Source organism: Saccoglossus kowalevskii, unplaced genomic scaffold (genome assembly GCF_978046115.1).
Source record: "Saccoglossus kowalevskii unplaced genomic scaffold, keSacKowa6.1 SCAFFOLD_24, whole genome shotgun sequence".
Taxonomy (NCBI): domain Eukaryota; kingdom Metazoa; phylum Hemichordata; class Enteropneusta; family Harrimaniidae; genus Saccoglossus; species Saccoglossus kowalevskii.
The window spans coordinates 1,330,360-1,358,341 of record NW_028188618.1 but is presented as its reverse complement, the minus strand read 5'-3'; the positions used below and the strand labels follow the sequence as shown (position 1 = coordinate 1,358,341).

The 27,982-nt window shown below is 33.0% G+C and overlaps 3 protein-coding genes across 3 annotated transcripts in view; 2 read left to right on the top strand and 1 right to left on the bottom strand.

Moving 5' to 3' along the window:
- LOC100367505 (cytochrome P450 2J4-like) overlaps window positions 1–27,982 on the bottom strand; it is a 50,565-nt gene that overhangs the window by 8,908 nt on the left and 13,675 nt on the right. The window lies entirely within an intron of this gene.
- LOC144347818 (KRAB domain-containing protein 2-like) lies at window positions 84–5,316 on the top strand. The gene is made up of 3 exons (XM_085496241.1): window positions 84–435; window positions 3,543–4,309; window positions 5,167–5,316. The coding sequence occupies exons 2-3, from the start codon at window positions 3,554–3,556 to the stop codon at window positions 5,314–5,316; spliced, it is 906 nt and encodes a 301-aa protein (XP_085352367.1). The 5' UTR covers window positions 84–435; window positions 3,543–3,553.
- On the top strand, window positions 5,179–27,829 carry LOC102800947 (uncharacterized). Its single transcript, XM_085496244.1, has 24 exons — window positions 5,179–5,308; window positions 6,629–6,723; window positions 10,082–10,317; window positions 10,576–10,840; window positions 11,823–11,854; window positions 11,951–11,999; window positions 12,245–12,297; window positions 12,460–12,521; window positions 13,019–13,074; window positions 13,314–13,375; window positions 13,620–13,667; window positions 14,231–14,317; window positions 14,626–14,703; window positions 17,086–17,165; window positions 17,692–17,773; window positions 20,347–20,397; window positions 21,937–21,978; window positions 22,065–22,114; window positions 22,651–22,700; window positions 23,663–23,730; window positions 24,239–24,403; window positions 24,623–24,687; window positions 25,505–25,588; window positions 26,242–27,829. Exons 2-24 carry the CDS (start codon window positions 6,639–6,641, stop codon window positions 26,375–26,377), a joined length of 1,986 nt encoding a protein of 661 aa, XP_085352370.1. The 5' UTR covers window positions 5,179–5,308; window positions 6,629–6,638; the 3' UTR covers window positions 26,378–27,829.

Below are 27,982 nucleotides of genomic sequence, written 5' to 3'. Positions count from 1 at the left end.
ATATTACCTTAAATTGGGCTTTTCTTTCTTTGCGCATGTTTAATGACGAAATCTCTACAATTCCCACGCATCCACAATTGCACTAACTTAGGGGGTACCGCTCTGGCAGTCATTTTCAAGAATTCGTTGCTTGTCACAGGCGCTCTGTATGCTCTCTATGTAATCTGTGGCTGTTTTGTGTTCAGTAGCTAGTGACATCCACACATTTTAAATTTACATGTTATATCTTATGTTAGTATTCCTATACAGTGTGTTATTTGAAGTAGCAGTGGCGATAACCGCGTTACAAGTGGCGTTGGAATTCAAGACGCCATTGACAGCGTTCTATACGGACTCGCCTTCCTCCTGAAAGTCACGGTGCATGACTGAGAGTGGTCGTACAGTGATAGAGTTTTTTTATCAAGTGACAGTGGTTCAATTGAGTGTGTTTGACAGGTGAGCTTTGACCCTATATTCAGTATTGATATAATATTAATTCGAAGTTTGATGAAAGTTGGTGTTCAGATTTACCCATCACTGAAATTGCCGATTTCTGACGAGTCATGTCGTCATTATGTTGTAAAGTGTGTTTCAAACGTTTTACTTATGAAAACTGCTTTATAACAGCAATATGTACCCCTATATCATCGGAAGTGTAAATTTGTTAATTTCTAGTTGATCACAACGAGCGATTCATGTTTTCTATGGAGGTCATTGGATGTTAAGCTCGCAAGCAATACTACACTAGTAGCACTGTTACCTGACATTGTATTTACCAAGTGTCGCTGTTTTGTTTTACTACACATTTTACCTAATTTTGATATTTGTACTATCAGATTTTGTTTTTACAGTTAAATTATTGTTCATGGTAAGAATATTTTGGGGGAACGTCACCCATGTATCCAATCTTTGCAGTTGGATATTGTTGTTGAAATAGCTGTTAGTGTAATCTGCTCATAAAAAAACACATGCCAATATCTGTAGAATAACAAATTCAAGGGCACATCTGGTATTTGAATAGCTGTTAGTGTAATTGAATCTGTTCATAAAAAAACACATTAATAATATCTGTAGTATAATAAGGAATTCAAAGACACATCTGATTGTTGGACCTGAAACCACTTTAAACAGGATTTTTTCAATTTTTGAGTTGAAAAAAAAATGGTGTTCTCTTATTGATGCTATTGTTGTCTTGACTACTGACTGTTTGGTAGATAATGCTTGTACAATGTTTATCTTGAGTTGAAGTGAATACTGTAAAATACTGTATTTTCACTTGGAATTAATTTCTGCAATTTTCGCTTCAAAGGAATAATTCAGTAAAAAAAAAATCCAGCGAATATACCTTTTTTTCCTATATTTTACATTCAACTCGTCAAAAAATCAGGGAAAAAAAAATTCCATACAAAACACCCAAAGATTCTTTACAGCAAAAAATTAATTCCAGCTAAAATAAAGTATTTTTCAGTATTCAAATTACAGCTCTTTCAACATCTGTTTCTGCATTACAACATTGACTAAGATAAAGTCAAACATAAGAGGTTAATCAACAGTATGTTTATATAAGTTAAATTATCTCAGACAAAACAAATCTTACTTGGTGCCACATTGATAACATCTCTTAATGATGTAAATACATGTGATGATTAACAGGAGATTATCTCCAATGCCTTTACATGTGCTGTGTTCACACAGCTTTGTCAACTCATCTAGATATATATGATACCATTTGAGTAAATGCTTGGCAGTCTTTTTTTAATAATCTAGTGAAATATAAAACCCATGCATATTAATTACCTAATTTGCAGATAATTAGCTAATATTTAGCTGTACCTAGTCTGTTCAACTTATACTGTAAAATTATCACTGAAAAGAATCTTTGGGTGTTTTGTATGAATAATTCCTTCAGTGAAAACTAATTCCAAGCGAAAATAAAGTATTTTACAGTACACATACCTTATTAGTTGGGGGGTTGAAATCTATTCGTAATATTTGCTTAATTTGCAATTTTTTTTCAAAAACCATCTATTGCATTTCAATAAGACTTGTTATACAAGTCCCTGGGAACAATGCATTAGTTTTGGATTGAAATTCAAGCATACTAATTGCTGAATTTGCACAATGTGCATAATCGTCACATTTCATTGAAATTTGGTTAATAGTTACTCTGGGGTAATGCATGATGTTTAATAATAAAAATATGCATATTGATTATATAATTATTATTAGCCAATTTTTTATATCTCCAAAAAATCAGATTTAAATTATGATAGAGGTGCTCTGGAATACAATACATTTGACTGAAAGCCACAGATGTAAAATCAAATGTATTTTATATATGTATAACTTCAATGGAAACATTGTTTTTGCATTTTACATCTCAAATAGCAGATAAATATAAGTTGCCAAGATTCTTGATTGGAAGGCTATTCGATTTTTAATATATCCTAATACTATCGGCACGATGAATTTTTAGCTCCGCTGTCGACTTTGTCGAGCGGAGCTTATCATATGATTGTCCGTCGTCGTCGTCCGTGTCAATGTTTTACTTTTTCGACTTCTTCTTGAAAACTACAAGCCTGAATGCTTTGATACTTGGTGTATATGTACCTTGGGTAGACCTCTCTTAGGTTTGTTCATTTCATGTTGATATCTTCAATTCTCTAATTTTGGTGAATATTTTTGTCATTTTTGGTAAAAAGTGATATTTTCGACTTCTTGTTAAAAACCGCAAGTGAAATTGCTTTGATATTACATATATAGGTACTACATGTGGACCTCTCAGATTTGTTCATTTTGTAATGATATCTTTAATTCTCTAATTTTGGTGAATATTTTTGTCATTTTTGGTAAAAAGTGATATTTTCGACTTCTTGTTAAAAACCACAAGTCCGATTGCTTTGATATTACATATATAGGTACTATATGTGGACCTCTCTCAGATTTGTTCATTTTGTGATGATGTCTTCAATTCTCTAATTTTCGTGAATATTTTTGTCATTTTTGGTAAAAAGTGATATTTTCGACTTCTTATTAAAAACCAATAGTTCAATTGCTCTGATATTACATATTTAGATACTACATGTAGATCTTTCTCAAATTTGTTCATTTCGTGATGATATCTTGGATTCTATAATTTTGGTGAATATTTTTGTCATATTTGGTAAAAAGTGATATTTAAGACTTCTTGTTAAAAACCAAAAGTTCAATTGCTTTGATATTACATATATAGATACATGTAGACCTTTCTCAGATTTGTTCATTTCGTGATGATATCTTCAATTCTCTTATTTTGGTGAATATTTTGGTCATTTTTGGTAGAAAGTGATATTTTCGACTTCTTGTTAAAAACTGTAAGTCCGATTGCTTTGATACTATACATATTGTTCATTTTCTGATGATGTCTTCAGTTCTTTAATTGAAATGTGCATTTCTAACAGCGGAGCTATCTCAGCCGATAGGCTGCTTGTTTTCTTTAAGCTTTCTTTGATTTCTTTTAATTTTGCAGTTTGATATATATAACAATCTCTCAAATTCTAATACAGCTGTTTGTTTTATTCAAGCTTTCGCAGCAATGCCTCGGGGTGGAGCTATGAAACTACCTTCCCAGGAAGAGTATGATCTGATGAAAATTGTATTATCTAAAGAAAAAACAATGAAAGATATTCCAAAAGATGTTGGACGGAAACGAAGATCTGTATATTACAGATTGTATTTATCAAAATCAACGTACAAACTAGAAGATGCATTATATCCTCCTACAGGACTGAAAACCAAATGCATCACTGAGAATGGCAGAATAGTTGTTCCGAGGGAACATCTTCATGAAGTTGTAATGCATTATTACAAGGAGATGAAAGGTGCGGGAGCGAGAGCGATATGTTATCGTTTGAAACATTTCTTCACAGGCATTGGTGTGCATATTATTCAAAGAATTTTGAATTCGTCTGCTGTTCATGGAAAAGAGGCACCTAAATTTGATGCTAAAGCCCCATTACACCCTGTTGTTGCCCATAAGGTAATGGAAATCAATCAAGTTGACTTGATTGACATGACATCAAAGCCATGTAATTTAAATGGTGTAATTTACAGATATATTTTGACTGTAGAAGATGTTTTTTCAAGGTTCTTATTTCTTTATGGATTACAAAGTAAGGAGGCTGTTTTAGTGACAGAAAAGTTACGTGCGCTGTATGATCAATTTGGACCACCAAAGATACTCCAATCAGATCAAGGAACTGAATTTAAGGGTATTGTAGAATTAGTAGCCAGTTCGTACAACATCAGAATGGTGAAAAGTCGCAGTCATCATCCCCAATCTCAAGGAAAGGTAATGTCTCATTTTTCACATTAGTTTCAGATAAATATTGTGTATGTAATTTGCAGTCCAATTTCTGAAAAGTATTTGTGGGGAAATGTCAGATTGTTGTTGTTGTTGTTGACATCTTTGTTTTCTTATTACACTAACTGAACAATGACCATGTGATTGGTTGCGTTCTTGCCGATTGTCTCTTTTAAATGTACCGGTATATGCCCCTCTTCACAATTACATTGGGGGAGGGGGCTGGACTGTTATGCTCAGATTGGGGGTGGGGTGAGGCTAGGGAAACTCCTTCCAGTATCAGTGCTTCAGTGAGATGTGTTCTGCATGTACTAGAGTTTAAATTTTTTTTTAACCACTTTCTCGATTCTTCAGCAAAGGATTGTGGGTAAAGTATGACATCTTATCCACTGTTGTGAAAAATTAAAAAAAATTATTTTACATGATCATCTTGTGTAAAATCCTGAAACTTCTGCCTGTGAACATGTCTGGAATTGTTCTTGGGGGGGGGGAATTGAGATTTAATTCAAACTTGTTATGATCATTCATATTGGGTTACAGCAGATTTAAAATCATTTTAGTAATCAAGTACTATAAACTAGTATACAGTAAATGTGATTGCTGGTTTGTATGTGCTTTTACTGTTGACATGTTTTTAATAGAACAAAAATGGTAATCATGTTGTTCATTATAAACAAGAATGCGCCATCGAAAATACTTATTTCCCACTACTAGTAATACCTCTATCCTATTGTATACATGTACATGTATGTAGTGATGATGTCTTATGACAAAAGGCATGTATCATTTTTTTTTAAACAGAAAGACAAATCTTGAATACTTTATTTGAATCATTATGTTAACAGGTTGAACGTTCACACCGCACAATCAAAACTAGGCTTAAATTTGATGAATTTAGTGAGATGGCTAAACAAAAAGGTCTGGAGTGGATGGAGTGTATCCCTTCCTGTGTAAATGTTTACAATAACACATATAATCAAGCTATAAGTAAGTAAAGTTATGTAGGTTTTGCCTTGCCTTTATTAAATGTAATGTGTAGGGGTTATCTTGTGCGTTTTATGTCCACAGTCGTTAAAATTTTCTTGTGCCTAGTATTTTTTCTACCATCTTGCAAACTTGAGTCTGTTATCAAGCAATACTTAGTCTCGATGCAGTTTCATGTTGAAAAATCTGGCACATATATGTCTTGAGTTATTAAAATCAAAATGAAATTAGTTTTAGAGATAATTAGTATGACCATAAAGCCATATACTTCTGCATACTGTCAGCAATTTAACTTTTGGTTTCATTACTATATCTCTGAAGCACATGTACTGTTTTTTTTTTGTTCCTATCTGTCATATTCTGATTACAAAAAGTGTCATTGGGTAACCCTGTAAGAAATGAAATTATACTGAAGATGTGCAGTTTACTTCAATTTGGATACACAAATTTTATAAATGAAAACCAGAATCCACATTCTGTATTAAATAAAATTGGTGGTATTAGATTTCAAACTTACAAAAGATTAAATAAATCTGATATTAGTTGATATTAGACTAGCATGTTATTCACTCTGATCATACATTACAAATTCATTCATGAACAATTTACCAAGTCACATGAGCAGTAATTTAGATATTTGATTTGATTTGATTTCTTAATATACAAGGATCTTCATTAACATTACGTACATACATACATACATACATACATACATACATACATACATACATACATACATACATACATACATACATACATACATACATACACACATACACACATACACATACATACATACATACATACATACATACATACATACATACATACATACATACATACATACATACATACATACATACATACATACATACATACATTTCTCTCTTTTTTATTACTCAAGTATTAAAAGTAACAATTATTTACAGTTTAAAAACTCACACGTAGGTGAGGGGAAAGGAACAATTAAACTAATATTAAATCGAATAATAATTAACGAGTGAAGTGATGTCGATTACAATTGTGAAAGTTACTGATAAACGAATGTATATATAAGGTAAATGCGAATGAATAAAGCGAGATTGAAATGTGCGAAAAATGATGATATGTTGAAATTAAACGGGTACATAAACGAGTTGAATTTTGCGATTGTTCCTTTGCCAATGTCTATTTTGCGTTGATCTTCTGTAGATTTGTTACGTGATAAGTAGTCTAGCCATTGTCGATGACATCCGAAATTCTTAGTGCGTCCCCATCTAGTGTAGCCACTGCACCATTAACACACCACTGTAATGTATATTAATGTATAAATGTCTACAATAGGAACACTTGCATGGCAAAAGGGACCTTCAGTGATTTGGGAGACAAGAAAAGCAATGAGAAGAATAAGAATCAAAGTGAACAAACATATGATACTGGTATGTGTTGATAAATTAAGTGTTGTAAAGGCAGTTCTATTCGTTTACTGATTTGTATAGGTAAAAACAAGTTAGTCTTGTTCTCATCAGAGGGTGTCTTGTATTTATACTTCCAAGGACATATCTAATTTACCTAATCTCATCTCCCTTACTTTATCCCTTACTTTATCCCTTACTTTCTGGCAGTGTTTGCATCTTATCTAGTTTTAAGGATTAGCCTACTAGTATTAGGTTAATGACACAACTTATTATCCATGTGTCCAAGGCTGTCAATAGTTGCATTCACGCACAGCTCCTTGGCACGGGCTAAGAGGTCTAATGCCTGTGCTAAGAAAACAGGCGTGAACGCTTAGCACGGGCTAATGAATGCTACTTCCGGGTAAAATCTGATCCGATTTGAAGACTCTGTCCAGACCCTTAGCACGGGCTAAGTGTGCACAAACGTCCTCTGTGGCGACCTTTGGGTGTTTATATTATACTCGCAATCAAATATATGCAACTTTCTCATTTCCAAATGGCAACCAAGCTCAGACGTAACAAAGACGCAACCTGTCTGCAGCCAGTTTTAACATTTTCAAATCTAAACTTAAAACGTGTACGTTTCAGACAGCATTTCTATATTGGGCATCATGGTGATGGATATTAGGCGCTATACTAATTTTTAATTATTGTTATTATTATTACAACCTAGAAAGACCCATGATTTGAAGAAAAAAAAATATTCAAATCTGAGAAACGAAAAGTTAATTCGTTAAACAAATCTGAAGTTTTAAAGGAATGATGCTTTGTCCCATGTTCGTATAATGACTCCATAAACGACTTTCCCAGAAGTAGCAAGATTGGGGTGCAAAAATACTCCTGCTTTGTCAGGCTGAAAAAACAAACATCTCAGTTTGGGAAGGGAATTTTATTTTTGTTACATTGATTGATACATTCATTCTGTTACGCCATTGTATACTATTTCTGTTCATCAAAATAAGTTGAGTCCATCTTCTCTTGCGTTCATGATGTCAGCAGCAGAAATTTTGTGTTCTTAAACCAAGACTTAACAAAAGGTCACCGACTGCTGGCTCCCTTCAGCTTGTGCTAAGGACTGGCCCTCCCAGTGCGTGGACGCAATTGGGTCTAATCAAAATGCAAACATGTGAGATAAGCCTAAATCAGCTTAAATCTTAGCCCGTACTTAGTGTAGTGTGAACACTACTTAAAAATCACTACTGGTGTTCTCAGTAGACGAAATAAGCCGTTATCACAACGCCTTTTATTTGAGAATGTTTTAAAGTGTGTGTGTGTGTAAACAGAATACGCCGTTGTGGCGCTGGCGTTTTTGACAGTCGTAAAAGGGGTGGACCAGATCCTAAACTCAGTTGTCACACCGGCTTTTTGCACAATGGAATGTGCCGTGTGAGCACAGTACGAAGGCCATAAGCCCTCTATCGCCGACTTATTTATGCTTGACATTACACAAGATGGCGTCAGAGGTAACAAGTTGAATTTTCTAGCCAATCTGTTATCTCACGTTCGTAACACTATTTTTTCCCACCAGTTATTTTTGCGTTGTCGGGTCAAAATCGCTCCTGTTGCCGTGTCTGTTATTGCATTATTTATACACGCGAATAGCGTGAACATGAATCGATCATTTCTCAGTCTTTTTTAGCTCCGCTGTAGACTTTGTCGAGCGGAGCTTATCATATGAGTGATTGTCTGTCGTCGTCCGTGTCAATGTTTTACTTTTTCGACTTCTTCTTGAAAACTACAAGCCTAAATGCTTTGATACTTGGTGTATATGTACCTTGGGTAGACCTCTCTTAGATTTGTTCATTTCATGTTGATATCTTTAATTCTCTAATTTTGGTGAATATTTTTGTCATTTTTGGTAAAAACTGATATTTTTGACTTCTTGTTAAAAACCGCAAGTCCGATTGCTTTGATATTACATATATAGGTACTACATGTGGACCTCTCTCAGATTTGTTCATTTTGTGATGATATCTTCAATTCTCTAATTTTGGTGAATATTTTTGTAATTTTTGGTAAAAAGTGATATTTTCGACTTCTTGTTAAAAACTGTAAGTCCGATTGCTTTGATACTATTCATATTGTTCATTTTCTAATGATGTCTTCAGTTCTTTAATTGAAATGTGCATTGCTAACAGCGGAGCTATCTCAGCCGATAGGCTGCTTGTTTAGACATGTGAGAACGTAGCTATTATCTTATTATATTTTAGTTTATTGGATTGTAGGTAGTAGTGCTTTATTCATTTTGTCCCTAATAAATTGATCTTGTTTTTTGCAGAATTGAGTTTTAAAACATTTATTTTATGGGGTGTGATAAACTTCTTATTTGGGTAGTGTGAAGACACCAGTATAATACCATTTCAGTCAACAAACAACCAATCATCAGACATGTATGTAGTTCATGATATAATAACTCTTAATTAATACCGGGTTAATGAAAGCAAGACAATCGTAGCATTAGACAACCTAAATACAAGATTACTAGCCCTTAAATAGGCCATGGCTCGTAAATCATAAGGAGGTTGGCTTTCATTTGGGAAAGAAATGAAATATTTCTAAATGGTATATTCTAACTGTCCATTGCCATACATGGCTATGTGACATCAAGTAAACCCTGGTTAATCAACTTGACTCCTAATGAAAGATTTATGAGTTCCTGTAGGAAGTCCAAGTATTCTAAACTAAATAGAACCCCATATGTTTCCTAACCTGTATCCTCTGGGAGGGTCAAGTTTCTCTCATTAAACTGTGTGTGACCAACAAATATGACATGGGGAGTAATAATACTGGTTGCAATTTAAAATCTATGTTTGCATATATTTAAGCCTCTAATTATTTATGTGATAATTGTTACCTTTTAATACAAGTCATAAAGTGTCAATATTGCTAAACTTGCCAGATGTCTGGACAAAATGACTAGATTTTTAAACTTGTCCAAAGTCATGTAGGTTTTTTAATGTTTTGGTAGATATGTTTACACCAGTTAAGTGTGGTAGATTCACTGATTTAGATGGTTTCCCTGCCCTGCCCTGCCCTTCACTTCCTGTGGTGTAACGCCTCTCACTTTCCATGGTAACTGGTCAATTATTACAAGAGACCCATGTACCCTTTCAATAGTCGAGCATGGCTACAAGATCAAGTTTGCCAAATAACTTCACTGGTGTCAATAGCAGGACTCTCTCCCTTCTCATTACTTGTATAAACTTGGTAGACAAGAAGGGAGGGATGTGGCAAACCATAGTTTGCTTATTGGCACTTATTAGTATTGTATTATTTTTTCTAACTTGTGGCTAATTTGTAATAAAATTCTAATGCAATTTTGAACTTTTCTATTTCATAGATATGTTTCTTAAAGAACTTGAATTGGCCCTTAATAGAGTTGAAAGCCATGAAGAAAGGCTCTTGCAAAGAGTTGAAGCAGAAGGATTTTCTGTACGAAATCCTATACTTGGTGATGGAAACTGTTTTTTTAGGTCAATTGAAGATCAGTTAGAGCGGTTTGAATTTCTGGAAATAAGAGATTATAAACTTTTAAGACAGCAAGTTGTACAATACATGATTGATCATCCATTAACAGTAAGTGATCCACTTTATTATTTATGATCAGCTTAACTTTTTAGCTATTCAGTAATGATGTGATTTTTTATGAACTTCTAAATAAATGTGAAATCATTGTATTCATATGTGCTATACTTGTTTTACTCAAAAAGTCTGAATATAATTAATAATAATAAATATTGTATGACACTCATCTATTACTGTATTGATGATAATGATATTTATTGCAAGCAGCCAATGAAATCATAATGTTGATATTCTATTTTTAAATTCCAGGAGGATGGTATAAACCGTAAACATCAGATAGTTGGAAACTGGAGGCAGTACATAAAAAAAATGAAAAAAGATGGTACATGGGCTGATCATGTGTGCGTTCAAGCGACAAGTGAAATGCTGAAAATCCCAATACACATTGTAACTTCTGCATCACCTGAGTCCGATAAATTTGATATTATATTCAGCCCGAAGAACTGTATTCCTAATTGTAAATTACTACTTGGGCATATAAGCGAAAATCATTACATCAGTTTGGATGTAGCAGGTATCCTTGTAATTTATCTGTATATCCCTAATAATGTTGATAAGCAAAGTGGCCTGTAAGCAGACATTATTAGTCCCTGTTTGGATGCAGTCCGAAAACATGGACTTGTGTTTTGACCCTTGTGCATCAGTGTGTATGTGTATGTGTGTGTGTGTGTGTGTGTGTGCGCGCGCGTCTGGATCTGTATCTCAGAAATGCCTGGACCAACATGCATCATACATGATATTATACATATGCACATCAATATGTTTTACAATCTGATTCAAGATGGCAGAATGGCAGCCATTTTTGTGCTAAAAAATCATCAAAATCAAGCATTTCTCGGCTGTTTACAGATGGATTTTGTTCAAACTTAGTATATTCATTAGATAGTATGGGACCTTGATGCAAATGTTTTTCAGATAAGATTCAAAAAGGTCCCACTGATGGCCATTTTGTTTAAATGAATGTGGTTCGCGTGCCATATCTCTGACATGCTTGAATGACTATGTTCAAATTTGATTTTGTTTTAATTAATGCTGTTCCAGAGCAATATCTCTCAATTTGGACAAGTACTTGTTTGACAATCAGATACATTGTCAATCATTTTAATGTTAAACAACCATCATAATCATATTCCTGACATGGTTATATTCCAGCTATATTACTATAAACAAAACTATATATCTTTAATTCGATAACTAACCGGAACTGTGCCATGCATGGCTTGTTAAAATACTCAAGGGTAGGCAATACATCTAACTGAAATTGTGGCATTTGGCCAAATTTGTATATATTGTGTGCGGTATTTTTGAACTTTGAAACATATATCAAGTCTTATTATGAAATAGGTTAGCTCAAGTACATTTAATAGTATGATTTGATGAACAATCATATTTGTTTATTTATTTCTGAGCTTGTGTTAATCTTGTTTCTATTCACTTTATAATTTCATCATTAATTTAGAAAATATTTCTTTTTCATCTATGTGTACAATGTTCAGAAGTCAATTTAGAAAAAGTAGCATCAGAAAAGGTATGTATATTGAGTATTTTATATTTCCACTAAATATAATATGTACTCTATGTAAAACTCTGATTTCTAATGCGTCAAATTATTTTTCCAATAAAGGTTATAAAGAACAGCAACAATTCTAGTGGTGACACACAGAAAGAAATGAGTAAGTATTTTGTATCAAGTACATGACTTGGTTGTAGTATAAGCTAAAACTAAGATTTTTCATATTTTGTACAATATGTATATATTCTAGAAAAGTCAGACAGTAATGATATTTTGTTTTATTTAAAAAAATATGTACATTCAGTATGCAAGGTTGTGATAGTTGCACTATGTTTTGAAGTATTGTTTTGTATAGCCATACCTGATAAAATCATTACTAATGCAAGTTACTTTTTATTGTTTTAGATTCATCAACTGATTATTCGCATAAATATGATCTTAGAGTGTGTCCCCCAAAGGTAAATGTGTTAATTACCTACCTATCAATAAAATGTATGTTGATATGTGTTTGTGTTTTTCTCTAGACATATTACTCAACAGTGTTTTTTGGTTATTTTCACATGGAAGTTAGCAAATTATTACAGTTGCCTAATGCTTTTTATTTTAAATTTACATTACAGAAACGGTTCTCCCAAAGCTGGTTGCAGTATGAAGCTTCTAAAATAGAAAATAAAGTGGAAAGGTTAATTTAGCAGTAAAAAAAAGCATGAAGCATGTTTTCTTATATTTCTCTGTTCAGGCAAGGTTGTTTTAGTTGCACCGTTTTCACAATTTGTTAGCCAACTTTTGTTCATTAAGGTGTGCCTGATCTGGTTTATATTCAAACTTGGCTATGGCTTCTGATGGTTTGGGTTCCTGTTATTTACTTTTATGATTTAATTAAAAATTGCTTTTTTAAATTTCTCATACGTATTAGCTTTCACTGCTTTGTGTGTAAATTTGTCACAGAAGCAAATATTATTAGTGATTTCTTGTGTGCAGATTCATTGTCTGTGTTGGTTTGTCATTTGCATATGGATGCATTGTGTTTACAACCCAGTGATACAGGCAGAACAAGTTTGATTGAAGCTTATTTTCCCAAGAATACACTAAAATCATGTACTGCCTCATGTTGTTTGAAATAAGATTTTGTAGCAAAAACTGTTCAATATAACCATGTTCATTTTTATTTAATAGCAGTGCAGTTTCTGTTGCTGGTAGTACCTCCAAGAATTATGATGAGAATTTTACACAAGGTTTGTGGTAAAATAATTTAATGTAAATAATTGATAGCATATTTAACTTGTACATTAATTAACCAGACCATTCTAAGTTCTGGAAGATTATAGTGTTATATAGGTCACAAAATTATAGCTACCAAGTTGAGATATTTTTTAAAATGTCTTTATTTGTAAGGATCTAGTTCCATTCATCAGTTATTAATGCTGTATACATTAGGCACATAATTTTTTTTTAAATTTTTAAATTTTTTCAGGAGATACTGCTTTTAGTGCTGAGCATTGTGATATCATTGACAATCAACATTTGAATTCAGATGTGAGTAAGCTTTTGATTTTCATGTACACGTAAATTATGTAATTTGAATAAAGTCTGCAATTCAGTTAAAATCAGCTACAAATATTTCTACCATGTAGGTTTAGCAACAGATTCAAATGTGTAACAACAGATCTGAAAGTTCTGTTTATGCATTTGGAATATTTGAAGTGTTATAATTAACTTCAAATTTGATAACCTAAACTTTGTATCAGGTAATATACTTGTTTTGTTTATTTCATTATAGATCATAAATATTTATTGTCAGTTATTGTTCAAATCGTTGTCTGTCAAGGTAAGCATAAACTATGTTAAACCTCTTGTTGAGTGAGACACAGTCACCATCATTTTTCAAAATGCAAAATCATGTGTGCAACAACATTTTTGATGCATGGTTAAAAAAAGTAGTATATAACAGATTTCAGTGTTCTCAAGACACCTGATTTCAAAGCCCAAAATTCATTAAAAAGCCATAGGAAGTATTCAAAAGCACCAGGGTGGGAAAATCTATACAATCACCTCTAAGTTTATATTAGTATATTATCTCACACCTAAAATGTATATCAGATCTTGTTCGTGCATGGGTGCATTTTGCCAAAACCTAGTAGATTAAAATTGCTCAATTGAAGTGTCTCTGACATATATTGGCTGATTGCAATCAAACTTGTATACTAAAATTAGGTAACTTGTACCATGTTCTGATTAAAAATGGTCTGTTCATTTCATTTCAATTTTGTTTACTATTTAACTAACTGGGAATCTGTCGTTCGATGACTTTCTTTCCAAATTATGTAACACTGCTATTAATTGGTTTCTACTAAATATTTCATTAATTTTTTTCAAACATTTTATTCACAGGATCAATGTGATATTGGTATTGCTTCAACTTTTTTGATTCCAGCTCTTGAAAAGGGCACAAAGAATTATAAGGCCTTCATTACACAGGTAAACCAAACTTGTGTTAAGAGCTCCAAGCATGCAGTTTTTGTGTGTGCTAATACTGGTATAATACCATAATAACACTGATTGGCTGTTGGTCATTTTATCAAGTATCCACTGTTTTACTTGGCAGAGAAAAAGCATATGGCTGCAATAAAATCAGAACCAAACTGCTTACTTATGGAGTATTACTAGAATGCTTTTATAGTACAATTGAGGTCTTGCGATGGTCAGATTCTTTTGTATATTTGTTATGCTGCCAATACATGTACTGATAAATGCAATAAAAATATATGATCATTTTCTACTTTCAGAAATCATCACTATGGAATTTGAAGTTTTTGTATGTACCTATACATGTCCCTTCTGGAATAGGTCATTGGATATTGGCTGTAAGTATAAATAAACGTTCAGTATTTATCTCCTGGACTAGTAAAAATCTATATTTGTGCTTTTATTGTTGGATTACAAAACTGTCTATGTGTGCATGTGAAATAATTACTGCTTCCTATTTTTGACTCCTGTGTGCAAAGCACACAATGGAAGTCTTTGCAGTTAGTGTCTGTGTGTGTGTGTGTGTGTGTGTGTGTGTGTATGTGTGTATGTGTGTGTGTGTGTGTGTGTGTGTACTTGGATTGCTATATGTTGCGAGGACAAAAATACAGATATATAGCTACTTCCGAGGACATACACACCTTCCGAGGACCTTTTTCATAGTCCTCGGAAAACATAATTTATATTAATAGTTAATTCGATTATTAATACGTTTTGCGTAGCTTAGGTTTAGTATCGGGGGAAGGTATGGTTCACGTTATATTAATATTAATATAATTATACCATACCTTACCCCAATACTAAACCTAAGCTTCGCAAACATTTCTATGTTCAGTCACGGGATATTCAACTCTTGTTTAATTAAACTTAATTAAAATGCAATTCTCCATTGTATTGCATTGTAATTGAGTTTAATTAAACTCCAATTAAAACGCAACCCTATATAGGGACGCGTTTTAATCGAGTTCATATCGCAACTATATTAAAAGTTAATTCAACTATATTAAAAGTTAATCCAATGGAGTCCTCGGAACATATTGCAATACAAGTATGTATGTGTGTGTGTGTGTGTGTGTGTGTGTGTGTGTGTGTGTGTGTGTGTGTGTGTGTGTATGTGTGTATGTGTGTCCGTCTGTTCCACTGATATTTGATGAAACTTGGTGCATAGGTGCTCTGAACTAATGCGCAGATTTGATTAGTTTTGGGTAAAAATCTGTGCAATATTAATTACCTAATTTGCATAATGATTAATCAATTTTTGGCTTTTCCACTGATATCTCAAGTACTAATCAACACATTTCAATGGTACGTAGATGTCATAGGACACTGCACGGACCTGATAGTTTTTAGGGTAATATCAGTACATATTAATTACCTAATTTGCATAATTAATTAATTTTCAGCTTTTGATATTTCAAGTAGTAATCATCACATTTCAATGAAGCTTGGTACATAGTTACTTAAGAAATGTGCAGAGACCTGATTAGTTTTGGAATAAATATTTGTGCTTATTAACTACCTTATTAGCATAATTAGTTAATTTTCAGCTTTTCGCCTGATATCTCAAGTACTAATCATCATATTTCAATGAGACTTGCTACATATATCTTGTAGGACTATGCAGAGACCTGATTAGTTTTAGGGTAAATAGTTGTGGATATTAATTATCTAATTTGCATAATTAGTTATTTTTTTCCCATGAATGTTCCACTGATATATAAAGAACCACTAATTGGATTTTTAATGAAACTTTTAAAGAGTATTCATCACATTTCAATGAACCTAGGACTATGCAGAGACCCAATTAGTTTTTGGTAAATATTTATGCTTATTAATCACTTTATAAACATAATTAATTAACACTGATATCTCACTTACTGATCATCACATTTGAATAAAATTTGGTACATAAATGCTCTAGGACAATAGACAGGCCCGATTAATTTTGGGTTGAAATTTGTTCATATTAATTCTCTAATAATATTCATAGTTTTTTTTGTTTGTAATTTTGAATTAATTTTTAATGTGTCATCAACTTTCTCAGAACACATTGTCTTGGAAAATGAACTGGATGGGCTAATGTTTTCCAAAAATGCTCAAGTTAGGTCAAGGTTATTTCAAGGTTTATACATTTGCTGCTTTTATATGGGTGATACTGAACATTGAGGGTGGGAGGGACTTCCACTGACTATTGCCACAATTACTAAACTGTCATAGATTCCACTTCTCCTATCCACTTAGAAACTGCCACTGCCCTTAGCACTTGTCAATTTCAGCGGAGCTCTACAGGCCGCAAGGTCACTTGTATTAGTTCCTGTTCGAACAAAGTTATAATTCGGTCACTGTCCATCCATCCTTCCGTTCAGCCAAAGTAAAATTTCAGAACCCTGTGTACCAAATCTGTTCATTCTTTGCATGTGCCTAGTACTTTATCTGGGACATATGCACATGCAGTGGTATACTGATTCAGTCCGCAGCCATTTTGTTTTTTGAAAATGTGGCATCTTATAAATGCTTTGTCTGCCTTTTTCAAATTTGATACATACATTGTACATTTTAGATTACTTGTCCATGACAATTAGTTTCACAATCGGGTCAAAAATGGTTGACTGCTAGCAATCTTTATTTTTGGTATGAATAACATTTCCCTCTAATTGCAATATGGACTATGTTATTAACATATGTAAGGTCTTATGCCATCTATTCAATTTTCATTGCAGCGAATGGATGTTCAAAAGCAGTTAGTGGAAATTTATGACTCACTTGCATCAGAGTATACTTATGTAGAAGATTCGCTTAGGTAGGATAGGTTCTTACATACATTATTTAGATTTTCTATTCACAGTAACTGACACAAAAATGAATGTTTTATCTATGCTACAGTTAATTGTGTTTCTGTAAAAATAAATTGTAACTGCCAACATAAGTTATTGTTATCCAAAAAACAGCAGATCCTAATTGCTATGTGTCAGTACATAAAGGTGCATTACTGTAAACTCTATATTAGAAACCGCGGCTTCTATTAAAATGGTACAATGCAACAGAGGGATGTGACTTCTATTAGAGCATCTACACATATGAGAAATGATGAATTTTTGGTTCTCAATTATTAAAAACAATGGGTGCGACTTCTATTAGTGATGTGGCTTCTAATACAGATTTTACGGTACATATTTTTCTTGATAATTTCATTTCTTTCTTTCATGTGATTCATAATACCCTTCCATAATACCCTGACATCCTTAGTAAAGTTCTGTCTAAACTCTCATTGATTCAAAAAATTGTATTTATTGCAATGTCAAAGCTTTGATGTGTGTCTGTTGCAGACAATTTATAACTGCAGAATGTGAAAGTTCAGATAAAGTATTGACTCGTTACATATACAAGTGGAAGTATCATTATATCAAGGTACTGTATTTACTTTAAATAGGAATATTCAAAATTTTTTAGGTTTATTTGCTGTTATGTTTAATCGTTGTATTTCATTCCTGGAATAAGATGGAAGGGAAGGTTAACAAGTAGTACTAGTATAGTTGAATAAATGTGTGTTTTTAACAGTTTACTCCCCAACTAAAAAAAAGTGTTATGCATAAATGTGTAATCTTAATTTCAGTGTCCTATGTGTTATTTATTTATTTTTATTTACCTTGTCTGTGTCATAGGTGAAGGTGATTGTTCTTCTGATTTGAATGTAAAACATTTTACTAGTGTTTACAATACATGAAACAGTTTTATCCAATTTGTTTCTTACCAAAAGTTCCATTTTGGTATGTTTCTACTTAAGCAATAACCCCCGCCGAAGGCGGGTATACCACGAGATATTGCACGACATATATGCATGAGCCGCAGGCGAGTGCATATATGGAGTGAATTGTGCAATATCAAGTGGTATACCCAACTTCGGCGGGGGTTATTGCTATTATATTATACCAGTATATTGACAATTCGATAAAACTTGTAAAAAAAGAGTTTACTTTCATCTACTAAAAGATCATGATTATGGCCCTTGAACATGAATATTTATAAGAATAGTATGTAGTTGTACGCTGAATGCATACAAAAATTACATGCGCAACACAGTTCAAATTGAATACAAACTAATTTTTATTCCACATGAAAATGAAACATATCCACGTTGAATAGAGCAGCGTAAACACACAAATTAGCATAACAAAGGATGACCTTTCTGACCTTTTACTGACGCACAACGCGATTTGAAATACAGGGTCGTGTACAGTTTGGGTCATTTAAACAACGGATTTTCCACGTTTTCATTCCGGTTTTTGTACAATTTGGACTGTAATTTGCCCATTGAAAGTACAGTTGTGAAATAAACCGGTTTTGTGACTCAACATACTACTTGTAACTGTGGATATTTGACGTTCAGCGGTACTTGGTTCGACCGAAATTTGAGACGCGGCGGGACGCGGTGTATCATGTACGGCGACCGGCACAGCGACCTCAGTTCCAACATCTGACCTGGATACCTTTGGTATAACCAAAGTTTTGTGACAGTATGACTGACAAGTTTTGTCATTGTTCTGGGGTAAGTTTGATGGTGTAAGATCGGATTTTCGCATCGTTTTTGTGACACGTACATGATATGCCTTGTCTCAACTCCGGCCGAAAGACTTTGCACGCCGTCGCTCTAATACAGTGGTTGGTGAACACTCGTCACAAATCTGTAGCTTTCGAAATTATCTTCATCATCTCCTGTAATTTATTTACCCATAGTGGAGAATTACAATACCATATATATTGTCGTCGAATCCTGCGTTGTCCCGTGTTTTTTGAAACAGATGGCAATTACCCGGGTGCACTGCAATTTTGTCAGCTGCCGCTACCGGACACCGGTTGTTATTGGTGGCATACATTTTTGCCTGTGACTCATAGTTTTTTGCATTTTTATGTCATTGAATTCCTCAATTATATCTTGTACTTAAAGATCATGTTTTCTTTGTTGGAAGTTCGCAATCCATCTCAAAGTAACAACATTGAGAACATAGCATTCTGGCGTTCGTGTAGGCACCTCACGGTGTTGAGGGACAGTGGTTTAGGTTTGTGTGGCGAACGACAATCACCCAACGACCGACGCTCACAACTTGGATCCCACCATTAACAAAAAGCAATATTATAGTTATATAACTTTTCAGATGTTTTTAATTCAGTATTTTTTTTAATATTCTTCCAAAATTCAACCACTATATTTCCCTAAAAATCAAATAATACCGGTTTTATGTATTTCCGTATTAAACCTGTAGTCAATTCATGTTCCAGGGCCACTTGGTTTAGCCGTGCATTATCAGCCAATATACCATGGATTGCATATGCAAATTTTGTGTTTGGACCAATCAAATCAATGGATTAACACCATCAATATACTGGTATAATATAATTCAAGATATTGATTAAATTTCAATAAAAATCATTTCTTGTGTTTGCATACCCCAGCTGTCTTCATCTGTTTTCTCAATTGCTACTGCAAAATAGATTCAGAACATTTTGCTATACAATTCCTGTTCTGCCCACTATAAATTTGCATAATTTGCACTGGCACTATTAGCAGTGGCAGGATGTTTTCTCATATTCATACTAATGAATTTGGTGTGTGGTATATGTTTATGCTATGTGTATCTGGCCAACAAGATAATAAGTCATTGAACACATATGCTGAACAGCTTTTCGTTTTGGCTAAAGTAATGTAGACAGAAACAAAAATTTGTCATCGCGCCTTTGCTGATGTTGCAAGAGTCAACTTGAAAGTTTTGAAAAAATGACAAAACCTATAGAAATGGCATATCTTGACAAATTCACCAGCCTATGTAGACCTTTTGAAGTCTCTGAACTACCAATGCTAAACATTTCACTAATTGTGTGGTATATTCAAACAAAATGCAGTACAAGTACACATAAGTAATGGCATTTTATTATTATTTGGAATCTATTCAACATTAAAGTGCATCTGCAATTTTTTTTCCCAGGGATTACCCTCCCAGGAAAATGATAAAGATTGCGGTATATTTGTTTTAAAGGTATGTACTAAAGTTTATTTTTTGTATTTGAAGCAGTGAATGTTTATTAAATCTATTATTTGTTGTGTACTATTGATCAATGAGGACATTTTGAGGACAATATTATTGACTGATTTGTTCTCAACTTGGTACACTTATGCCCCTGCTTTTCTATTTGTTCAGATACAAAATAGCTGACTGGTGGCCATATTTTACCCCAAAATATACAAAAAACCCACATTTTGTTTAGCATTAACTCCAAGTCATGCTGGCTGATTCTGTTCAAACTTAGAATATGGGTAACACCTATTAGCATACTGAAGTATGTAAATTATTTTTCAGATTTTCTGGCAAAATGCTATTTTTTTGTCAGTACATTTATTCAGATTTGGTACAGAGGAGTATATTATTCAATGAAGATGTTAATTTTTGTTAAAATTATATGCAATAGGGCTGACCAGCAGCCATTATGTCAGACAGAAAACAAACATTTTTCTCCTTTTTCAAGTGTTGATTTGGGTTACAATGTAATTAAACATAGTTGACTGGTAGCCATACACCATATCATATTCCAAATCATAATGTATTTTGAGATAGTTATAACCATAAAATATGTCTGCTCTCGCAATCTTCGTATGTCTACCTCCATCCGGGTACCTTGTTCCTGAATTTACCTGATATATGCAAATAACTTGTGAAAAGAACACAATAAGCGGCAATATTCATGAACTGATTAGTTTGCAAGTTTTACATTCACTATCTTTTCGGGCACAAAAACTAGGATTTTGTAGCAATTTTTCGTAATTTTTAGTTACACTTGCTGTGCGTTTCGGCGGCACGCTCAGCTACACGCTTGAAACATTTGATCTGAGATTGCGCAGTTCGTCTACCCAACAAATATGAGAGTCGTTGTGACCGCACAGTTTTGTTTGATTTTGTTGAGTATTCTGTTGGTTTTGACAGTATATTGACATATTAGGTACAGTGTATTTGTTGGAAGAGAATGGTGTTGACGTAAACTATACTCAGTGTGTTTCAGTGTTATAATATAAACTGGAACACAGTGTTGCGTATAGCTGCGCACACAATGACACTAGATGTGTTTATAAAAATCAATTCTTCGTCAGGCTGAAGCTGTAGAAATTCGGTTTATCAATACAATCATGGAGTAACAAATCAGTAGAATTCAATCAGTGCTCTTGAACTTTTTCTACTTGTCTATTTGTCTTCATGCATTCAGTTCTACCAGGGTGACCTGGAAGATTGTCATGATTGAATGCTAAAACTGTATGTCAATCTCTGTTGTGGTGAACATTTGTATAATGTACAAAAACAGAAGGGGTTGTGACATTCTCAATGGCTTGTTGATAATTTATTACATTTTGTCTGAATTTTATTCCTTGAGAACAGGCATTTTTAATGCATTATATTGCCTAAACCTATACTTAGTGTTTACATGTATGTAGTGAAGTGTGTATTATTCTGGATCTGCATGATAAAACATTCCATTAATCACAGCATATTCTTATATATATTTTATAAATTTTTTGAATTATGTAGTACTTGAAATGCTGTATCCTTGGTGAAGATGTTGATTTTCAGGTAATAAAATTATTAAATACATATTTTTTTTAGTAATTTTAAAAACTGCTTTTGCATACATTATAATATTGATCATCCTCCTATAGGTTGATTCATCTTTGATGAGAACAGAAATAAAAAGAGACCTGATCCACTGGTATGTGTTATGCTACTGCTGAACAAATTCATGCTAGTCATAAATCTCACTGTACAGTAATAATTGTTTTAAATTACTATAAGTGTAATTTTGTTGTGTAATCATGTTAGATATAATGTTCTCTGTTATTTGCTACTTTCTTATCTGCCTGAAAATGTATTGAATTTAGCACTTGGTATTGCTTTGGACAGTATTATTGGTCAAATCTATCAACATCATTTTCATACAGTTAATGAATAAGTTATTTATATTGTCTGACAAATTCTCTGTTTTACCAGCATTAATAGATCTATAAAGTGTTATAATTGCATGTACTATATAGTTGAATGTTCAGATAAATTTTAAAGACCAGTTTGTATTACTATATATCCATTTTATTTTTCTGTGAATGTTTGTCTTAAATAGACTGTTTTCCACAATTGTAAACTCATACTAGATATTCACCACACCAAATTAAAATTCAGCAATCAGATGACTCGTGTTAATGTTCAATCTTGGGGGCTATATTCCTAATACTTTACTTGCTTTTTTTTTAGGAAACCACTACCTGAGGAGCATGAAAAATCTATGGATGTCATACTTTCAGGTTAATAACAATACAGATTATTGCTATTGCATCACTGTGTTATCCACTACCTTGTTGTATTACATTTGTTGCTCCTTATCATGAACCATTTCGGTGTGTATGCAAGGAGAGTTTACTCCCCCAATATTCTGTCAAAAAATAATAAAAGGTAATAAAAGGCATTTTGATGCTCAATCATGATACAATAATGGAACATGCTGTGTCAGCTTCATTAGTTTCATGATTGATTAAATTCTGCTGTTTCAGATAAAGTTTCGGGTTTTGTGCATGCATTTCTTTGTTCATCTGACACAATTGTATGTTTAGGCATGTCAATTTGTTTGGCATTTTGTTGATCCTTTACTGACTGATGCCCAGTTTTTGTCTTCCCTGGGTTAAGTTTTAGAAAACACCAAGAACACACACACTAGAGCCTTTTTTAGCTCCGCTATCAACTTTGGCGAGCGGAGCTTATCATATGAGTGATTTCCAGCGCTGTCTGTGTCAATGTTTTACTTTTTCGACTTCTTCTTGAAAACTACAAGCCTGAATGCTTTGATACTTGGTGTGTATGTACCATGGGTAGACCTCTCTAAGATTTGTTCATTTCATGATATCTTTAATTCTCTAATTTTGGTGAATATTTTTGGTCATTGTTGGTTAAAAGTGATATTTTCAACTTCTTCTTGAAAACCACAAGTCCGATTGCTTTGATATTACATATATAGGTACTAAATGTGGACCTCTCTCAGATTTGTTGATTTTGTGATGATATCTTTAATTCTTTAACTTTGATGAATATTTGTCATTTTTGGCCAAAATATATATTTTCTAATTCTTGTTGAAAACAGCAAGTCAGATTGCAATAAATTTTATTCATTTTCTAATATCTTCTGTTCTTTAATTGAAATGTGCATTGCTAACAGCGGAGCTATCTCAGCCAACAGGCTGCTTGTTGTAATTTTGTTTTATTATATTTCCAGATGTTAGTTCAGAAAGCCAAGATGCAGATAACCATAATGAAGAAATAACTATGATCACAGACAGTCAGGTACAGTGACTTGTTTAGAATAAAATAATGAGGTTTTTACGAAGATACCTCAAAGTATGCCGAAGATAGTACTGCTAGAGTATCAACCAACGCGTGGCCAAGTTCGATGTGCGGCGAACTGTCTGAGTGCATACTTTGAGGTACCCTCGTAATAACCTTATTATTATACATCTTTTCTTTCCAAGGATACATCATGGAAATGTCTAAACTCAAAAAGTTCAGAGCAGAATCAGTGAATTTCTGTGTGTATAGTCCTGTCAAACCTTGTTGCCAGCCATGTTTGTTTTTATTATTAGAGGACGCTTACGCGCATAATCATTCCATATTTGGAATCCTACCATTTCCTAATATGGTAGGATGAAAATACCCCTTAAAATGCAACAAAATTACAGCACGCTGTAACGAATAAGGTGTTACGATGATAGATGTATAATAATGTCTTTTAAACTCTTTTTTTTTTAAATGACTAAATGTAATGTATTTTAAATTTCTTTACTTAAAAAAACAGTACACAGATATTTTATGCCTAACGGATGGAGTGATATCATGCAGTGGTGAGTGTGCTGGGCACACCGATAAACACAAAATGTTCATAAATAATTATGAGCATAATTATTGTGGCAGAAGAACAGTTAAGAAATTTGGGTATGGAATGAACTTTGTGTCTTCAAAGGTAAGTTGATCAAATTGATTGGCCATTTTGTCATCCTGTATCTATTTTTTTCTCTAAATGATTTCTTCTTGCTTCCATACTTGTGTATCTTGGGTGGAATAATATTAGATTTAAATATTTCTGGTGATATTCTTGAATTCTGGTTCTTATTAGAAATTGGTAGACTTGAATGTCGTACACATAAAAACTGGTTGTTTTAATATATTAATAATTTTACAGGTGTATGAAAAGATACAAGAAAGACTATTAAAAGAACACTTAATAAAAAAACATCTGACAAAAAGGTACACTTAATTGCATTATTCTTACTGATGTCGAGCTGAGTTTATCATATAAGTGGTTGTCCGTGATCGTCTGTGTCAACTTTTTACTTTTTCAACTTCGTCTTGAGAACTACAAACTTCTCACAGATTTGTTCATGTATGTGTGTTGCTAAAAACGGGGCGATCTCAGTCGAGAGGCTGCCTGTTTATTACAGCTCTTTTAACACCAGCATCTGCATTGCAGCCTTGCCTGAGGTAGTCTGATAAGAGTTGCTAGTGAAATTAACAAAACATGTAAACACCTATGTGTACTGAATAGGCTGAGATGGGATTACGTACAACATAATAAATTTGCACACAACACTGTCACTCTTTTTAAGTATTGAAAGTGTGTGTGTGTGTGTGTGTGTGTGTGTGTGTGTGTGTTTATATACTGATACATGTATATTGCACCACTCGTCAGATTTCAATGGAACTTGGTACATTTGTGCCCAGGACAATGCACAGAACTGATTGAGTTGAAATCTGTGCATAATAATTACCTAATTTTCATAATAATTAATCCATCTAAAAAATCAAATGCCTGGGAAGAATATGAAAGAAATTGAAGTATACTAATTGCCTACCGGAATTTGTATAATATGCATAATCATTTCATTGAAATTTTGAAACAGCGATGCTTAATCTCTATTATACACACTTGAATGTATTCAATGTCATCAGATATAACCGATTTTGAATATTTATGATACCTTTATCAAGTATATAATCATAGTGCTACTGATTATATTTCATTATTAGGTGTAAAATTTCGCTATACATTTTTTTTTTATTTCAGTATTTTTGAAACAAGTACACAAATGGTTTGCACCTCCAACAAAACAATATTTATGAAGAAACAAGCCAAAAAGTATCCCATGTAGTAAGTAAAGTGTAATACTTTTTATTAGCTCCGCTGTCGACTTTGTCGAGCGGAGCTTATCATATGAGTGATTGTCCGGCGGCGTCCGGTGTCTATGTCAATGTTTTACTTTTTCGACTTCTTCTTGAAAACTACAGGCCTGAATGCTTTGATACTTCGTGTATATGTACCTTGGGTAGACCTCTCTCACATTTGTTCATTTTCTAATGATGTCTTCAGTTCTTTAATTGAAATGTGCATTGCTAACAGCGGAGCTATCTCAGCCGATAGGCTGCTTGTTTTATTTGAAACATCAACAAATCATTCCCTTAGTACACTGTTATTTCACTATAAATATAGATACATGCATGGTTTTCCTGTTATCATATATACTTGAACTATTCCAAATAATAAACTAAATTTATGTAACTTGTTAATTATTGTGATGTTACAGTGTACTTGTGCAACCCCATGATGAATTAAAAAGACTACTCACAAACATTTATTATTAAATAAACATTAAAAAAAAAGTAAAATTATAACACAACTATGTCTACCTGCAATGTACAATCTAAATGGCTACCATGGCCACAAGATGTGAATGGTGATAAACCACTTGTACCATGCTGATATTTTCATCTTCAACTAAAAAATGTTTGTTTCATTTTTTCTAGTTTTGCTACAAGGTTCATTGGAGACGTTTTGTTAAAAGAGGCAATTGCATTTTTAGTAAAAAGGAAGAAGAACGTTTCTTTACATGAAGCAGATGAACTTTGTGCTCAAACAGACATATTGAGAGAAGAAATTTAATTTTTTTCACATTTTACGTCATAAAGACCATCAGACGTGCTGCAATACTTTTATTCAAACTTTGCATTAACATCACTCATGGTATGTTATTGTTACCACCTTGCACCAATTTGTTAGTAACTAAATTATGCCCTGAGATTAAAGTATTTTGCTCGACTAATAATAGAGACCAGATTTTCAGTAAGATATTCTCAAAGATGTTAATTAATGCATTTACTAGATATGTTATTTTTGTTATATTATAGTTATAGATAACTATTTCACTCATTTTCTTTTTTCCTTAAATGTTAAAATATTTGTATTGTCGGCAGAATTTTGTTGAAAGCCATTTTAATTTTGACTCACCTGGCCAAAAATCAAATCTAAGCATGCTAGCAGAGAGGGTACGTAATGTTTTAAGCTTGGCACAGTGGTAACACAACACAACACAACTATGAATTCAAAATGCATTGATATACAGGAAACCGTCTAGATTGTTATAGAGTGATTTGTGCATGTGCCACTCTAAAATGCTGTAAACTCATAGCTGAATCTATGGAACTGATTATTATTGTTCTGCAATTGGCAAGGCAGATATCTTATGAATACCATATTTGCTATATTTAACAGAGTACCCATAATACTCAACATATAAGAGGCTTCAAACAAAATTTTACTGACAGTAAAACTCTAATATAGTAAATGTATTATAGAACTTGTGATTACATATGTAATCATGCACATCCCATCATGCATTGCTTGGCTTGTAGTTAAATTAATAGCATCATAGTTGTGGCAAAATGTCTGCCGTCATTGTCATTTTAAAATTTACTGGTGGTACCGGTAGTGATAACTCTGATAAAAGTAAGCTTATCATTATCAAACTTCTAAATATTTTTCTGTATGCATAGATAACCTCTAGTTTTAGTAGTTGATCTGCCAAAAATATTAGTTTTGGTAATTTATATATATATATATATATTTTTTATGTAATATATCTATACATCGGACTGTTTTATTTTATTCCAAGGTGATTGGTAGGGAGATAACAGTTTCAAAATATAACTATTATATGTGATCAGTTTATTATGGTGCCCACTGTAAAGGGTCTTTAATTTACATTTATGTGTTGAGTGAAATACTTTTCAAAGTAGATGTTAGCTTCTGCAAATAATTCTGGGTGTCAGGTACATATTTGCATTATATTTGATTTGAACTTTGGATGGCAGGTTACAATTCATGCTATTCATCAATATGTACATTGGCAGCTATGGAAGCTGTGCAGAGGTGGAATTTCTACTTTAACTCATGAGATTTGACCAATTTATTTTTAAAACAACATTTACAAGACTGGACTAGGGTGCATACTTTACGCAGTTATAATAGCATTGTTTTTGTTGTGCAATAGTTGATTTGTAACATTTCAACACCTATAACAATGTGTTTTTTAATAAAAACAACTATTACATTCTACTACTATTTTGGTGCCATTGCTGTAGTTAAGTATAACAGTCCCTGACAACTAAATTATATTTGCCACTATTTTGGTACCATCCCTATAGTGTAGTATAGCAGTCCCTGACAACTAAATTATATGTGCTACTATTTTGGTACCATCCCTATAGT

Bases quoted from the DNA above. Each gene is read 5' to 3' on its own strand.
- LOC144347818 (XM_085496241.1), top strand. From the start codon at position 3,554: ATGCCTCGGGGTGGAGCTATGAAACTACCTTCCCAGGAAGAGTATGAT. The intron at 4,310-5,166 runs GTAATGTCTCAT...TTATGTTAACAG, and splicing joins ATCCCCAATCTCAAGGAAAG to GTTGAACGTTCACACCGCAC.
- LOC102800947 (XM_085496244.1), top strand. From the start codon at position 6,639: ATGGCAAAAGGGACCTTCAGTGATTTGGGAGACAAGAAAAGCAATGAG. The intron at 17,166-17,691 runs GTAGGATAGGTT...TGTCTGTTGCAG, and splicing joins TATGTAGAAGATTCGCTTAG to ACAATTTATAACTGCAGAAT. The intron at 22,115-22,650 runs GTATGTGTTATG...CTTTTTTTTTAG, and splicing joins AAAAGAGACCTGATCCACTG to GAAACCACTACCTGAGGAGC.